Below are 18,444 nucleotides of genomic sequence, written 5' to 3' on the forward strand. Positions count from 1 at the left end.
CCCATCTCAATCACACCGCCCCACAGTTTGGACTACGCCCCCAAAGCTGGGTGGGGCAGCCCCAACGGCAGCGCGACCCCCAACGGGATGGTCTCTAGCCGGTCGGGGGCCACCACCGTCCTCCTGAGCCCTGGCTACCTGCAGGGCCCTTGCCAATGTAACGCGTCTATAAAGGTACGTACTTCGTACCTATTGTACCTTACGTTCCTTAGGTTGGCTACGCTGTAAACACCGTAGATATAAAATACCGATTTTCGATGTCAGCGACCTCTGTGTTCTTTATGAAAGAGGTTAGAATCAAGTAAATCTTTTGTTAGCCCAAAACAATTACCTACTCACGGTATACCTTAATGTAATTTACTAATTTATGAATTTGAATATTGCACACATCACAAAAGGAGCGGTTATCATACGGGTGCGCCAAAGTTCACCTAAATTTTCAACTCCGAAAATTGGAAGTCCGAAAATGTTCTTCCTAAAATTTTTCATCCTAACAATCACAATTCCTAACTACTCTGTCTCTAATGTTCATAATTCCGAATCATTCAACTTCATAATGTCATTAGCAATAAACATCTATTACACTTTTATTTGTTCTCCTAGATTTTCTAAACATAACCATATTTTACACTATTATTCAAAGTCATATCTTTTTTGTTTAGATTTCTTTCTTTAACGATATATTAAAGTTCAAGTTTGTTGGCATTAGCACGTATACTTGAGTCCCGCTCCAGTCATTCAGTCAAGTTCCAGAAACGAATCGGTCCTATTCATAATTATTGGTTTAGGTTAGGTTAGAACTGTGACCACAACGCACCAGCCGAGCGAGCGAAGCCAGAGCCCCGCTCCAGTCATTCAGTCAAGTTCCAGAAACGAATCGGTCCTATTCATAATTATTGGTTTAGGTTAGGTTAGAACTGTGACCACAACGCACGAGCCGAGCGAGCGAAGCCAGAGTCCCGCTCCAGTCATTCAGTCAAGTTCCAGAAACGAATCGGTCCTATTCATAATTATTGGTTTAGGTTAGGTTAGAACTGTGACCACAACGCACCAGCCGAGCGAGCGAAGCCAGAGTCCCGCTCCAGTCATTCAGTCAAGTTCCAGAAACGAATCGGTCCTATTCATAATTATTGGTTTAGGTTAGGTTAGAACTGTGACCACAACGCACGAGCCGAGCGAGCGAAGCCAGAGTCCCGCTCCAGTTATTCAGTCAAGTTCCAGAAACGAATCGGTCCTATTTATAATTATTGGTTTAGGTTAGGTTAGAACAGTGACCACAACGCACCAGCCGAGCGAGCGAAGCCAGAGTCCCGCTCCAGTCATTAAGTCAAGTTCCAGAAACGAATCGGTCTATTCATTATTATTGGTTTAGGTTAGGTTAGAACTGTGGCCTTACGTTTTATTCGCGAAGAACGTACTTCTGTACGTAGTATTTATTATTATTCTATGGTATGAGTGAAAATATTATGGTAATGTTTAGGGATAAAAGTGTTATGATAAAAAACAGTAGGAGTTTAAATATATTTACATAAATGATATTATTAATTAAAATTTTCGGAAACATGAGTGTTATGAACATCGCCGGTAGCACTACAAATAGTATGAATGAAAACTTTAGGATGAAAAATTTTAGGAAGAGTGATCATTCGGATTTAAAATCGTTAGGAAGAACAATTTCGGGTAAATAACTTTAGGTGAGCCAATATGGACCCTTATCATACACGTGCGACTTTTATACAAGTCCTTAAGTCCATAGTTCTCTTCAAACCCTGTCTCATCATTCCATTTGGACAACTCGATTTGCTAATTTGCTCTCCCTCTCCAGAAAAGACAGGAACTGAATGTTGAGATGTTCCTCGTAAAATCCATTGTTAAGTCATCTATAAGCACATGGGTATATGTAACGCCAAATGTGACATACCTATATTTCTTTATTGCAGAGCGTAAGTGAAGTAGCGTTAGCCATGCCAGTGTCAGCAGGGTGGACCGACGAGTCGCCGGCGACGGGCCCATCCGATGGCCTGTCGTGGAGGCGGCTGCACATGTCGCGAGCCAAGCTGAAAGCTACGGCCACCACCTCCGAACTGCTATCAGGTGAACCATCTTTCATTTCTTTAGGAATTTAAATGAAATATGATAGGTCTGATAGATACTGGATGCGGGAGACATTTTCTTTGTCCTGTAGTGAACGTCATTTGGCTGAAAAGAACGAAATTTGATGTGTGTTGATTGCCATCACAGATACACTTGGTCTGCTTACCATACATCAAGGTCCTTCCAAATGTATCTCAAAACTTGATTCAATCAAACTAATACATAGTTCCAGTTTGTTCAAATTGTCGTGAGCGTGACTCAAATGGAATGAAAATATCGTCCAATATGTAAATCATCACATAGATTTAGCAAAGATGCTTTAGCACTGCCTTACAACACAGCAGTTGTTCATGTTAAAAAGATTCGACTGTTGACCTTCATGACTCATTTTACTAATAGCTGAAGTCATTTCCGTAGATTTTAGAATTTTTTGTTGACTCTTCAACGTCTAATCACTGGAATCGCCCTAATACATGTCTATTATATCAACTATTGGAGCCTTTGCATCTAACTTATTTGACAATTTAATACATTTCATAATCCATGTTAAAACTCCATCGAGCAAGACTAATTGGACTTCTTCATACGAAATACCGGTTTTGCTTCTCTAACCTGTGATTTCCACTGAAAACCAGTGTCCCCAAGATTTCGAAACATTATTTTCGTCTTATAAATAGTTTTATATAAGTTAATTTGTTGATGTAGCCAATTTCCGATAATTTCAAAGGTATCAATAACATTTATTTTTGTCTATTTCTCACAGGCTTCGCCATGGTAGCAATGGTGGAACTCCAAATCAACGAGCCGACGAACGTGCCAGAATGGCTCTTCGTAATGTTCGCTGTCTGCACCACTGTGCTGGTCGCAGTCCATATCTTTGCACTCATGATCTCCACCTACCTCCTGCCGAATATCGACGCGGTGAGCAAGATGGAGACTCCTGGGGGCCCGGCGAGAGCCCTGAGGGACTCCCCTCACGAACGCATGAGAGGCTTCATAGAGCTCGCGTGGGCATTTAGTACAGTTCTTGGTAAGTATTCGTATGTAGATTTTAAATCCAGTATCTAGGTAATGTAGCTAGCCTATGTCCATAGCTGGGCATTAACTCGTTAATCCGTTAATCGTTAATTAACGAAGTTAACATTTCTATTAACGGATTAACTTTTAAGTTAACTTTAAAAAATGTTAACGGACTCGTTAACTTCCGTTAAATTATCCTAAGTCCGTTAATCGTTAATCCAGTACCTACTATTTACCAAAAAGATACAGCATGCACGTTGAAAAACACTAGAAAACCGCGTGGCGTGGAGCTGTATGCTCAATGTCATTAACTATATGGTGTAATCTGGGGGCACGGCAGTGCCCCCACCAAGTCGAGCAAAAAAGCGGCACGGCCGTACCATCCTTTTCTCAAAGCAATTCAGGCCATTTTTGACCGCCTGTAACTTCGTTGTGGATAAAACTAGAAGGCTGAATTTTCATTAGCTATGCAGGCATTGTAAAGACACGGTATATTTCAAATTTCATTCAATTTGAACCAGTAGTTTAAGAATTATAACGGGTCAAAGTTTCTTAATTTTGTCACTCACTGACTGACTGACTGACTCACCGATCATCAAAATTCTAAGGCACTTCTAGCAGACCTAGAAGCTTCAAATTTGGAATATAAGTAGTGTTTGGTGTATGAATCAAGGAAAAACTAAAATATTTGGGGGCACGGTAGTGCAACCGCCAAGTCGAGTAAAATGTTTCAATTTCGGTCCAGTTTTCTAGATACATAACTGCTGTCTACAAAATACAAAAAGAAATGAAATCCCATCAAAAACAATACTTGTCAAAAAAACCAAGTCTCGCAATTCAGTTGTTCTACGGTAAAAAGTTGTGAGATCCATGTAATACCAAGTCCAGGCCAGGAAATCTTTAACGTTATACATAAATATATTGACTTGGCCATCGCATGAAAACACGTGTAAATTAAATTATTTAGTGCGATGGCCAAGTCAATAATATATGTAAAACGTTAAAGATTTCCTGGCCTGGACTTGGTATTACATGGATCTCACAACTTTTTACTGAATTGCGAGACTTGGTTTTTTTGACAAGTATTGTTTTTGATGGGATTTAGCTTGTCTTGTCAAGAGTCAAGCACACACACAGGCTGACTTCGGCAGTGGCGGATTTACAAATTTGCCGCTAGTAGGCCATTCAATTTTTGCTGCCCCTACCTACTGACTTTTGAAATTCAATACGTTAGTTTAATCCCGTTATTAGTATGATTGTGAACTTAATGATATTTCTGTCAGTTACTAGATTATTATTGCAACCCGCTATGTACTGAAGAGTTTAATGTTGACCTAAAACAGCAGCATGTACTAATCTTATGGTGGGGAAAGGCATGACTTAAAAATACCTACACTATATGAACACAGACAAAATAATGTGTGGTCAGTAAACATTGTTTCTGTTAAATATTTTTTATTGCACTTAACAGTTTAAAAACAATACAAACAATTTCTATTAAAATTAACATGTTAACAATCCAGTTAATGGTGACAGACAATGAGATCAAATAAGTTTTACATTATTTTCTTGCGAGATTTTAAATTTGCAAAATCATTAATTATATCGTCATATGAAATCTTTTTCATAAGTTCTGACTCTATGCACAAAAGAGATAAAGCATTAAGCTTTTCTTGACTTAAAGTAGATCGTAGATAGTTTTTAACCCGTTTTAAGCAAGACAAGCTTCTCTCACCTGAACAATTTGTCACCGGTGTGCACAGAGCCATGCGAAGTGCTCCATCCAGTATAATTAGCTAAGAACTACTTAAAGGTAAACAGAAAGACCAAGGCTTGGTAATACAGCCACAGGGTGGCCCAGAAGAAAATTCACTTTTGAAAATTCAAGGAAACGAAAACTAACGTTAAAGTTCTATATATAAAAATGTAACTAAAACGTAGGTCATTTTTATGTATAGAACTTTAACTATTGCAATTTAAAGAAAATTTAATGCAATTTATTTTTAAATTTACCTTTATTAAATTACATCGCCCAGGAGATTTCCTTGACGCTTACAACATTCGACCGACATACATCAAAATCTTGGAATGCGTTTGTCAGAATCACCTCGAAACCTATTTTCAATTTTTTGCCGAATGCTCAGCTTCAGGTGCTGCATGGTTGTTGGATTATAAAAGTATACTCTATTCTTAATGTAACACTACAAAAAATAATTTTCTGGTGTGAGATCAGGGCTTCCTGGTGGCCAGGAGATGTCACCCCTGCCTGAAATTATTTTTTTGTGGGAACATGTCTCTTACCATCTAAATGCTCTCAGTTGAAGTGTGATACGCAGCCCCATCTTTGAAATCAAAAAGCTTTTCAGCCTACCAGTATAGCGCTCTCAAAAATTAATCATCCTTTCAATGCAACAAACCAATTAAGCAGGGGTGAAATCTCACTGCCTCTAAGAAGCGCTAATCTCATTCCAGCAGACTTATTTTTGTGGGGTCACCTTATGAGCAGAGTATACTCTAATAATCCAAAAACTCTGCAGCATTCATCCATCCTGAATCCATTTTGAGGTAACTCTAAGGGCTCCTGCACACGACGCCGCCACCGCGCCGCCGCCGCGCCTTCGCCGCGCCGCTACACTGTTCATACGCACCGAGTAAAACCGCCACCGCGCCGCCACCGCGCCGTCAAAGCATAATTTCGCGCGCAGCGCGGCAGCGGTGTTCACGCGGCGCGTATAAACAGTGCAAAGGCGCGGCGGCGGCGCGGTTGCGGCGTCGTGTGCAGGAGCGCTTACGAAAGTTTTCCAAAATTTTAATGTATGTTCACCGAGTGTTGTAAACGTCAAGGGAATCACATGTACGATAAAATTTATAAAAGATAGTAAATTTTAAATTAAATTGCACTAAATTTCCTTTAAATTGCAATAGCTAAAGTTCTACAAAAATTTTCAGTTTTCATTTCCTTGAATTTTCAAAAGTGAATTTTCTTCTGGGCCACCCTATAAAAAAAATTTACACGAAGTTGTGGAGAGATGGTGCTCGTGCTAGGCTCCGAAGATCCTGTGTTACGAGTTTTTTATTTTATTTTTATTGAATTGCTATTGGAATATTTTAAAATTCATGATCACATAAGAACCTAAGTATATATTACAGTGCGTTTATTAATCGTTTATTTATATATGGATTGTGTATTATAATTTTTATTCCTGTAAAAAAAAATTGCTAAATTTGCCGCCCCTCTAAATCTGCCGCCCTAGGCACTGGCCTACTTGGCCTATTGGTAAATCCGCCACTGGACTTCGGTAAAATAATGTGTGACGTGAGGTGCCAAACTGTAGAAAATGGCGGTGGAAATACATGACTAAGCATGAATTATCATGAATAATATTAACCACTTATTTACCTCTCAGTGTCTTCAGGCAACTTAAAAAAGTACATTTTGTGTTTTTATTATTATTTAGACAGTTAAATACTGCACAGTATTTAGTACACCATTTTCTTTATTTTTTTTATTTTTTTCCATCATACACAAGAATACGCGTGCGTGATTCAATGCTTGCTCGTATGTGAGGCCTTGTCGAATAGTAATCCTGTAGGGTGCCATCGTGCTTTTTTTGTTTTCGAAGTAAACTCGCGGAGATGAACAGGCCTGCTTATATTGACTTCAATTGTTAGTATGTGTGGGACAAATCTTGCAATTGAATTTAAGACCAGTTCCCCTCAACCGATTGAGCTGCAATTTGGTATACTTATGTAAGTACTATGAAAATGCAATGTTGTGGTACTATTGAGCTGGTCTAATGATGGAGTCAGGTGGCGGCCATAGGAACTCCTAAATGAAACGGCGGAATCGCATCGAATTTGGGTTAGTTGGATTTGTCTTTTCGAGCACTTTAGTACTAGATGATGTCCAGGGTCCTGATGATGGAGTCAGGAGGTGGCCATAGGAATTTCTAAGCGAAACGGTGAAAACTTATCGAGTTTGGGTTTGTTGGATTTGTCTTTTCGAGCACATTGGTGCTAAATTGTATTGTAATTGAACCAAGGCTCTGAGATTGAAATACTATAGACTAAGAGGTGGTGAACGCCAGACCAACGTCATTTTATAAAAGCTGAAAGTTTGTCAGCGTATGCTTCCAATATAGGTTAGAATGTTGGTGGATTATGAAGTTTGGGTCATCGTGGCTTTGGCAGCTATCCTAAAAAAACTGTCTGGCAAGGAGTTGGAACTGTCAAAACTGTCTGGCTAAAAAGAAGAATAAATTCGCGATACAAGCTTTCGAAATTATTTGAACCTTGCATACAATTATTTTTTTTCGTTTTATTATAATGGGTTAACGGATTAACGATTAACGTTAACTTGCGTTAAATCTTGCCAAATGTAACGTTTTAACGTTTAACGAAGTTAATTTTTTTATTAACGGTTGAACGATTAACGAAGTTAACTATTTGATTAACGGTGCCCAGCTATGCCTATGTCCGTGACTCTAACTTGTCATGGGGCAAACTGACAGAACGTCGTCATAGCCTTCGTCACCATGGGTAACGATATTGCTGAGTGAGGTCCTATATTGCAATGGACATTGTCCCTGATCAAATTCCTTTTTTTTTCATCTTTCTTTGTGTTTTCTTGGGATATATTTATTTTGTGACTAATCTAAGAAAAGGAAAGAGGTAATGGCACTGTCCTCCGGTTCAATTCCTGGTCAGATCATAGTTTTCCATTGAAATTATTCTCTTATCAGAAAGATATTTAAGCAAACGGAAGGCGTGGGTTCAATTCCCGCCTTAGGCAGTTCGATTTTATCAAGTTATTTATAATTTTCAAAAAAAAATATTCTTGTTTCTTTACTTTGAGTGTTACCATCTTGGTGTTCTGCCTGGTTCATACTCATATTTCTTTTAAGTTCTCATGCATACTTAACTTTATTATAGTTCAGGGAATGTCTTCATAAGTTGTTGGTAGATAAGGCATATTATTCGATTAGCGAATTCCTCCTGGACAGTTTCATGTGTTTGTAATGTATGTAGTCCAAATCTAATACTTTTGACATACCAAGTACAATGTAGTTGACATTATGTAGGTAATTTTAGTATTTTTAATTTATTATTTTTGAATTGACATTAATGTAATTAATTATTGACCCTGAGTTGTCTGACATTAGTTTTTATAAATGTGAATTATATTTTGTTAATGAATGTAAATGACAATTACAGTAATAATTTTGCATGCCTAAAGGTGGAAGATGGAGATACCTACTTGAAAAATTGTAACACCTACTGATGTAAACCCATTTTCGCAAAATAAATGATTTGATTTGATTATTCATGTTGTTTCCAGGTCTATTCCTGTTCCTGGTGGAGATTGCGATCTTGTGCTGGGTGAAGTTCTGGGACTACTCATTCGCGGCCGCTACGGCTGCCACCGTCATCGTTATACCAGGTATTTATCGTTACAACCATGTTCAATCGTTATCGCATTCTTCTCCAGCTGAGAAACCAACCGATTACCATGATAAATCACCAGGCCAGGAAGTCCATTTGCTCCCCTTTTTAAAAAAAATATGGTGATGAAGATGATGCCTCCGATCTGTAAATTTTATTTAGATTTAAGTACCTTTAAACCATCTTGTCATTGGTTTAGATCGTTTCATGCACGAAGACGCGCCCCACCAATTTTTGGTCGAGGGAAGCATGGGGTGCGGGGAGTTTGATCCGAGCGTCACTCATGGATAAAAATTAGCGTGTACCGATAACACTCAAACATTAGCGGAAGAATGGTGGGGCGCGTCTTCGTGGATGAAACGATCTATATTTGGTACTTGTTATGAATATTCCTTGTTTCACTGGATCCAACTGATATTATATTTCTGTATCTTCTTTTCAGTGCTAATCGTCTTCGTAGCTTTCGCGATACATTTCTACCACTCACTCGTAGTGCAGAAATGCGAGACGTCAGTCCAGGACATCGAACAGCTGGAAAGCATGAAGCGAGACCTGGACACGGCTACCGTTAAGGTCAACATGTTTTAGGACTTATTACCTAGGACATAAGGACGTATCTGTGGCGAAAACAAAACCTTGTGGAGACACTGAAACCTGTAGGATCTAAACAGTTGGTCAGGAATTGTAGCCTACAGTTCGAAGGCAAAACAAAAACCTAACGCAACAGTGGCACAGATGATATAAAATTACAAATAAAAAAATCTCAAGAGTAACACTCAAAATTTAAAGTGTCACGAATATTTTGTAATCTAAATTAAGACGATGGATCTAAAAATCACAACGACTCGAATCGAATTAAATAAAATGGATTTCAAATCCGTTATTGATATTTTAGTTGGTAAGTAAAGCACCCTTTGTTGGGTCTAGTTTCAAAGATATTGAATACCTTAACAGTGCATCTGGGGTATTCAATATTGTTGCTACTTTTACTGTTTCTTCCATGGAAAGTGATATTGTGATTCATTTTAGGTATAATTAGGCATTACTGCAGGCAGCTAGTTAGTAAATCGTAATTTTGTTAGTCTCAAAGATGTGTTAATTAATTTATGTAAATAAAATAATATTGTTATCTTTTAGTAAAACTTATGTAAAAGACAAACGAATAACTCAAAAATATCATGGACACTGAATTGATATGTCACATTATAATTTTTTTATAATTATCTTATTCTGAAAATGTAAGAGATTTTATACTTTGTACAACGATCATGTGGTTGACTAGACTACGGATTTTTGCTAATTTAAACAATTGCCTTATGGTTAATTTTATTGTTTAACATGGAATTGAAATTAGATTAAATATTAATTTATGTACTTAGATATTGTGAACGTTTATGTACTCAGTATTTATTATTATTTAAAACAATTTCAAAATGGTGCAAAATTTCTTAGACGTAAGTTATATAGGGTGCTATAAAACACAAAAAATAGTACAATAAAAACAGAATAAAATTGAAAAAGTGGATCTGAAAATGTGTAAAATTCCAGGTCACCAAAGAGTCTTCCAAAATATTGACTTTTTCCATATTAAAAGACTGCGTTAGGGCTTTTAATTTCAGTTCTAGTTTCTTTTAAGAAAATAAATTAATACAATAAACTTAAATTAGGTAATTCATAATGTGCTTACCTAAATGGTGTAGCGATTTATTCTGCTATTCTACGACGAAGTGAGGTGAGATCACTGCGTACGCGCACGCTTTTCGGAACCAAAATTCGCTTAAGAAAAGTAAGAAATAGTACACGCAAGTCAATTATACCTTCTTTACCAGATTTTGCGGTAAAGACAAGATTTGACGTCACTAGTTCGCGAATCGCGAAATTTTTGTCTTATTTCTATTGATGATTAATTGTGTCAACTACCACCCCGCGGGTAGATGGCGATGGAGTGTAAAATAACTCTTATGAAGGACTAAACAAGATCGATATTGTGATATTTTGGAAACATGATATTTTAAAATGTGAGTAAAATAAGTTTAATTCTACAGAAGTTATCGCTAGCGGCGATGATGACAATGTATTAATTTATATCATAGTATGTATACCTAGTTAGTTATTCTGACCCATGTGTTGTAATAGTTAAATAAAAGATGATAATGTAATTTGTTAATAAAGTAAAATTTATAATATTCCATCTCAATTCTTTTTTTACCTTTATAACTCATCCTAATTAAAAATAGATCCTTGTAAAGTATGACCTATCTACTAGATAATTTTATATTGAAATCCCGAGAATCCGAGAGAATGACGATTTAGATCAGAGAAAAACCAAAATTTAATCTCCTTTTCACAATTTTATTTCATTTTTCAAGTCAAATATTACAAAAACGATCAGCCTTACAGATTTAATTTAAAAAATACCAGCAAACTTATTACTAGTAAAATAAAGTTGCACCTAAATCAATATTAGGACTATAAGCAGAATATTAATTATGTTAATGAAATAGAAATGGCTTAAAATGCACAAAAACTATTTGTTCTGAAGAAACTACACATTTAAATCTACTAATATCAATGCCTAAGTAGTTTCGGCAAGGGAGAATACATACATTTTAGGGCTTATAAAATAAAATATTTACAATAACAGTAACTTTATGCCAATAAATTGGTGTTAACTAAAACCAATGACTAATTCTTGCACCTTGAAATTTTAATAAGAGCATAATTTTATACAGCTCCCTAAAAACAATATAAACAAAAAGGTGGGAGAGCTAAGTTTATTAGGTACAAGATTTATATTCAGGGATTTGAAACTGGATTAAGTAGATTTATTGTCATCTATAAATTAATCTGAACTTGTAATCCTACAAACAAATGTGCGTTTTGAGAGTCACATGAAACGAGGGGAAGTCTAAGTTCCTAAGAACATAATTATATTTTGTAAACTTTTTTCAGAATAACTATTTAGCTAAAATAAAACTGAACATCTTTTCTTATCACTGTACTCCACACATAAAACCAAATTCAGATGTTATAACAGAAAAAAGTGGGTCTCAATAGCTATTATCCAAATTCTAAGTTAGTCATAAAGGTGTAAAACTAGTGATATTAAAATTGGGGTCTCAATACTTACATAATTAGATGTATCATAAGTTCTTAACCTAATAATTATGAGGATTATATGTATACTGCTGGAAACAACACCTACTACTTCATGAATTGATGAAACATTCAATTGAATGTGTGCGGAAACTTACGAGTTACAGAGATTGTGAATGTTATTTAAATTATGAATTTTCTTAGTGATTATGACAATATTCTGATTAATCAATATTTTTAGATGCAAGAGGACTTACGAGTACCTTAAGATTAAAACATTACAATCGTACACTTACAAGATCACATTTCTATGTCCATGCCACTGGAATCTACTAACACACCGTTTCTTCGTTTAGTCTCTACCTCCTCCGATTCCGATTTCTTTTCCTTTTCTTCATCCACTACTTTTAGTTTTGATAGTATGTCTTCTCTGGGCTTCCATACTACTAGAGACATCTGGGGCTTTTCTAACCTGTAAATGAAGTTTAGAAAGATTACAGTTTGAATCTTATTGGCTAAAGCTAAAAGTCAAAAGTTAAGGTTTAGTTAACCCAAAAAGGTTTATAAGATTCCATGCTACTGAAGGCAAGTTAATCTGTTGGCCTAAAGCCATTTCAGATGCTTAGGGGGATCATGATATCTGACACCAAGTTGTGACAAGCTGTTATTGGCAGTCCACATGATACAAGAAAGAAGTGAGTAAAATGTTACAATAGTGAGAGAATAGGAAAATCTATTTAAATAGAATTGCCAATAGTAAGCACAGAGCTGCGGCAGCATGCATTGCTGCCAGATAATAAAATTTTATAAAAAAAAAAAAAACCGACTCCAAAAAACCTACACTAATAAGTAGAAAAATAATTACTAATTATCTACTTATTTATTAGGACGAATTATTAATATTTATGTAGGTATACCATGATTGATACTTCTGGAGTCGGTGCCAAGATTATGAAACATGTAAAGTTTGCCTGCACCGACTCCAAAAGTATCAATCATGGTATACCTACATAAATATTAATAATTCGTCCTAATAAATAAGTAGATAATTAGTAATTATTTTTCTACTTTTTAGTGTAGGTTTTTTGGAGTCGGTTTTATTTTTTTTTATAAAATTTTACTTATTTCTTGCTTTTTAGTTAACTAATTATTACCTTGATGTTACCACTGAAGGTAGGCAGTACATTGAGACCATATTCTTCATGTCTAGTGTAAAATAATATTCTCTACAAAATACAGGTTACCATATAGGAAACCTAAAAAGACCTTAAACCGTCAGCCCACCTTAAAAACATGAAAGAATACAACTGTTGGTCTATTTGTACTTATAATATTTAAAGAATTATCCTACAACTCCTAAGCATTAAGGAGTTGTACCTACCATGACCAGTTTTTCTTCAAATTCGCATGAGACCACCCTTTTGATAATACCTATTCAACAAAAAAATAATCGTTCAAATTGGTTCATAATCGGCGGAGATATTGCGTATAAAAAAGTTCATCCCCAATTTTCCACCCTTGGGAGTGAAATATTTTCTTCAAATTCGCATGAAACCACCCTTTTGATAATACCTATTCAACAAAAAAATAATCGTTCAAATTGGTTTATAATCGGCGGAGATATTGCGTATAAAAAAGTTCATCCCCAATTTTCCACCCGTGGGGGTTGTTTTTTTATTATTAAATTTAAATGGGACCACCCTTGAGGTATTACCTACACGCCGAAAAAAGATTTGTTCAAATCGGTTCATAATTGGCGGAGTTATCGCGTAACAAACATAGAAAAAAAAAAAAAAAACATACGGGTCGAATTGAGAACCTCCTCCTTTTTTGAAGTCGGTTGAAAACAGGAAGTGGAACACAATGAGATAGATGAAAAAAACATAATTCTACCCTTTTTGTAATAATAATAATAATATAAGCCTTTATTCAGACATACAGAGTTTAAAATTGATTGAGTTTAATATTATTCTAATTGACACTTGTCTGTGTGCCTTTTTGTTTACCCTTTTTGTAGAAACTGAAAATATCTAATTACCTTTCAATAAGTGCTGCAGGTAATAAAGGCTGTTCTTGGATCTTCTTCAGTTCCTCTGACAGAACAATTTTGTGTCCCTTTAATTTGTCACTCAGGCCGGATGTGGAAGGAGCATCCATGTTGATATCCATGAACTCTTCAGCCGCCAGGGAGTGTGGGGTGTACTCGGATGAAATATGAAGGCCATTTAAGTGGGCTGCCATTTTTTCTTCCGTGATCAACTGTTTGGCTGGACTGAAATTTTATAACTTTTTATTAGTTTTTGAGAGTATGGGTTAGGAATTGTCATAATGGAAAACAATAAGAGGGTAAAAATTGTGATGAGATTTTACTTGGATCTTTTGATGTATTCAATTGAATATAAAATGAGCAAACACATTGACTTCATTAGGATGTCGTATCGTAGAAATAGCGAAATAATTGTTAGGACAACATTGCAAGTGCTCAAAGTGAAAGTTGTCTTCTCCATACAAGATTATACAAATATAGTAGTTTATTGATATGAAATTTGCTCCAGACACTAATAATAGTAAGAATATCACTTACATCACGGGTTCCACGTCCAAACTCTTCCTTTTGCAATGTATAACAGGTGACATTTTGGGTTCGATCGGAAGAGGCTGCGCTGTGAACTGCACAAGGTGAGGAGGCGAAGACAAGCCCCACGGTAAACCCTGAACGTTCCACGGAGCTCCAGAGGGCGCAGGCATTACATGAGGCCCAGGGTTCTGCTGATTGTACGGAAGAGACGAGGCCAGGGCCTGCTGCGCAAACATCTGCTTAGCAAGCTCATCTGACTGGTTATACGGGTACGCTGAATATCCATAAATGTCCATATTTGTTCACTTTTGTAAGAAAACAAAAAAATAAAGGAAAAAACCGGGGAAAGTCGGAATATTTAACACAAATCGCACTTGAAACGCACAACGAGACAATAACAAATAGCAACTGACAGATTCGATTTTTTATTGGGCTAAGGAATGTTCTTGAACATTCGGTGAATAGCGATTTACTGAAAGAATTATTAACGGTTAATAATTAAAAACTACATTTTTTCAAAGGAAAATGAAATAATTAGCTAAATCCAAAGAATTGTGCATGTATTTAATATTATGTAGGATTTTTTAAAATTTAATTTATGAATTGGAGCGTGCGTGCGTAAATTGACAGTGACAGAAAACAGCTGTTCTGTAGTTCTGTATTATTTTCCAATCTTATTAATTTTGTACAAATTCCATCTAATTAGATAAGATATCAGACCAAATTTTGAATTACATTACCTTATTTATTAAGCGTGAAATGTTTCCAGCAGTGCATCGACTTATTTTACCTCACTTTACATCGTGTAAAAGACAAATTGTTTACGTGCCCAAACATAAACCTCCTGAACAAAAAGACTTCGAAAAGCTAAAAGATTTCTTGATAGCAAACGAAAAGATTTTGGTCCTCACTGGCGCTGGAATCTCCACAGAATCTGGTAAATGTTTTGATTGTAAACACATTCAAAAAAGCTCGAATTTTCCTCCCAAATTATTGAATGTCATTCTATGAATACTACGCAGTTAATTTTTGTTGGAATGAGGATGCTTAACATAATTTTGTGATTTGCTCAGGTATTCCAGACTACAGATCTGAAGAAGTTGGTCTATACGCGCGCAGTAACCATAAGCCAATACAGTACCAAGAATTCATAAAATATCCCAAAGTAAGGCAAAGGTATTGGGCTAGGAACTTCGTTGGATGGCCACGGTTCAGCAAGATAGAACCAAATGCCACACATCTTGCTATTACTAATCTACAAAAGGTTAGTTCATGACAAATGATGTGTAAAAAAGCTAATAGGAACATTATTTTACTAAGATCATTGTATGTCTATGCAAGTTTAGTATAGAGCCGTTCTTATTCCATTTATATCCTGCTTAACAGTTTTGTGTCGTCATAGCATCACTGTGTACATCTTTAGATGTTAATCATTCCATCTCTAAATCAATTTTAACTTACATAAGGCAATTCTAAACTTGCAGATAGGCAAAGTTACAGCTATTGTAACACAAAACGTAGACAGACTCCATCACAAAGCAGGTTCTCATAATGTTGTAGAACTTCATGGCACTGGCTACATAGTCAAATGTCTGAAGTGCCCGTATGAAATTGACCGAGAGGAACTGCAGAAAGAGCTATTGAAGAACAACCCTGATATGAGAAGTTCCTTCTCCATGATCAGGCCTGATGGTGATGTGGAATTAACACAGGTACAAAACTCATGAATACTTTCCATTTTGATTAGCCAACTGGTTCTTTCTTTGCATATTTATTTATTCTAATACCTACATTTATTTTTCAGGAACAAGTGGACAAATTTAGGACACCTTTATGCCCCAAATGTGAAGGGCCTTTAAAACCAGACATAGTGTTTTTTGGTGACAATGTACCAAAACACAGAGTTGAAAAAGTGAGACATGAAGTTAATTCAAGTGATGCTGTTTTTGTACTGGGATCCAGTTTGACTGTGTATTCCAGTTACAGGATAATTTTACAAGCAAAAGAAGAGAATAAGAATGTGGCCATACTAAACATAGGTCCCACAAGAGCTGATGATCTTGTCCATTTAAAAATATCCACAAAATGTGGTGACATTTTACCTGATCTATGCAAGTCTGCATAGCTGAAAGTTCAATTATTTGTGTTGGGACAAAGTGCAATCACACCTACCTCTATAATACACTCGACATCAAATAAATCGCACCTCCCGCTACGAGCATTTTCAAACGTATGCATCCCCACTTCCCACCAATATTGGCACCATTTTAAAGCCTAGTTCTAAACTTCATTTCATTAAAGGAAAGGTTTTTACCCCAAAAATGTGTCTTCAGAAGGATCCAGAGCCAATTCTTCAAAAAATAGGTAGTTACGCTTGAGCCAACTTTTATGGCTATAAAACTGTTAAGTTGGGTTTAATTGCTATCCATCTGTTAAAGAGGACACGTGAGATCATAATTTGGTTTTATAACCATAAAAATTGGTCTAATTGATCCCAGAGGTGAGCCCAAAGTGAGGTCTTTTTTCAAGTCACATTTATGGTATTTGTTAATCATTTATTAAGAAATTAAATGTGTTTTTCTTTAAGGATATTTATAGGGCTTTCAAATAACACCAATATTGTTAGGGTAATTCAAATTCAAATTCAAATTTTTTATTGCATATTAAGTGTTTACAATTGGGTCTTAATCTAAACAATGAGCTTATAACTTAATAACCCGTTAATGGGTATTGCAATATTAGTGGTGAGAGAGGACTAGTCTAAACTTAGGTCTAGCAACTTACATTATGAGATGCTTTATCTTAAAAGAGTTTGTTTACTATTAAAGAATTCATCTAATGTATAAAAGCAGTTGGTAATTAAATATTTTTTTAATTGGTTCTTGAAAATTTTGAATTTAGTTTGGTTTTTTATCTCTATAGGTATTTTATTATAAATTTTTACTGACATAAATAGTGGGCTGCAGTAAAGTTTTTTAATTCTAGATTGTGGCAGAAAGAGTTTATCTTTATGTCGGGTGTTTAAATTATGAGTGTCTTTCCTCTTTAAGAAGAAGTGCATATTTTTAAAGACGAATGTGCATATTTCCAGAATGTACATCGATGTGAGCGTGAGGATATTAAATTTTTTTAAAAATGGTCTGCAACTTTGGGTATTTTTAATTTGGGCCATAATTCGTATACATTTCTTTTGTTGTAAGAACAGATCATTAACATTGACGCTATTCCCCCATAGGATTATGCCATATTTGAGCCATGAGAAAGCATACGCGTAATAAGCTGAAAGGGCTGTCTTCATATTGGTACTTTGGTTAATTTGGAAAAGGGCATAAGTAAAACGAGATAGCTTGGTTTGAATTTTCTCTATGTGAGATTTCCAATTTAAGTGACTGTCAATATTTATTCCTAGTAGATTTAACGTGTCTACGGTTTCTATTTTTTCATTGTGGTATTTGATAGATATGTTTAATGGTGATTTATTATAAGATCGATATTCCATTATTTTAGTTTTTTTTAAGTTTATTCTGAGATTGTGGTTTTCAAGCCATGCAATTACGTTTTTTAATGTATCGTTAATTAGGGTTTCATGGTTGGTTTTATCATCAGATTTAATAAGTATTGATATATCGTCTGCGAACAGTACCGGTAGTGTTAATTCTTTGTTTAAGCATTTCGGGAGGTCGTTAATGTACAGAAGAAAAAGTACGCAGCCTAACACGCTTCCTTGAGGGATAGATCCATTTAGGTGTTTCACCGCTGACTGTACTTTTTCTAGCTCGTTGGTTTCTCTATTGTAATAATCGATCTGAACAATTTGTTTTCGGTTGTGTAAATATGATTTAAACCAGCTGTATGCTGGGCCGCGTATGCCCGAGCCCTTTAGTTTCTGGAGTAGACGGTCATACGGTACTCGATCGTATGCCTTGCTCATATCGAGCAGAAGACCTATAGCATGTTTTTTGTCATTAATGAGTTGAAGGGCTGTTTGAGTGTATTTGAATACTGCAAGGGTAGTAGATCTGGATTTTCTAAAGCCGTTTTGACTGTCATCTAGAATGTTGTATTTTTCTAAAAAGGAGTAAAGTCTTACACACATAGCTTTTTCAAAGATTTTCGAGAAGGTGGGTAATAGTGCTGTAATACCATGGTTGTGTCAGAAGAAAATGTTTAAAGTTCGCGTCGCGGAAGGTGCGGTTTATTTGATGTTGAGTATA

At 35.8% G+C, this 18,444-nt stretch overlaps 4 protein-coding genes across 4 annotated transcripts in view; 3 read left to right on the forward strand and 1 right to left on the reverse strand.

Moving 5' to 3' along the window:
- LOC135082466 (LIM/homeobox protein Lhx5) overlaps positions 1-18,444 on the forward strand; it is a 369,539-nt gene that overhangs the window by 277,725 nt on the left and 73,370 nt on the right. The window lies entirely within an intron of this gene.
- On the forward strand, positions 37-10,747 carry LOC135082307 (calcium release-activated calcium channel protein 1-like). The gene is made up of 5 exons (XM_063977098.1): positions 37-174; positions 1,941-2,094; positions 2,858-3,124; positions 8,453-8,554; positions 8,999-10,747. The coding sequence occupies exons 1-5, from the start codon at positions 88-90 to the stop codon at positions 9,142-9,144; spliced, it is 756 nt and encodes a 251-aa protein (XP_063833168.1). The 5' UTR covers positions 37-87; the 3' UTR covers positions 9,145-10,747.
- Positions 10,888-14,646, reverse strand: LOC135082308 (uncharacterized). Its single transcript, XM_063977099.1, has 3 exons — positions 14,237-14,646; positions 13,691-13,924; positions 10,888-12,124 (listed from the first exon to the last, which is right to left on the reverse strand). Exons 1-3 carry the CDS (start codon positions 14,524-14,526, stop codon positions 11,953-11,955), a joined length of 696 nt encoding a protein of 231 aa, XP_063833169.1. The 5' UTR covers positions 14,527-14,646; the 3' UTR covers positions 10,888-11,952.
- On the forward strand, positions 14,873-16,419 carry LOC135082050 (NAD-dependent protein deacylase Sirt4). Its single transcript, XM_063976801.1, has 4 exons — positions 14,873-15,167; positions 15,304-15,494; positions 15,715-15,942; positions 16,035-16,419. Exons 1-4 carry the CDS (start codon positions 14,990-14,992, stop codon positions 16,353-16,355), a joined length of 918 nt encoding a protein of 305 aa, XP_063832871.1. The 5' UTR covers positions 14,873-14,989; the 3' UTR covers positions 16,356-16,419.

This window comes from Ostrinia nubilalis, chromosome 21, assembly GCF_963855985.1.
Source record: "Ostrinia nubilalis chromosome 21, ilOstNubi1.1, whole genome shotgun sequence".
NCBI lineage: Eukaryota > Metazoa > Arthropoda > Insecta > Lepidoptera > Crambidae > Ostrinia > Ostrinia nubilalis.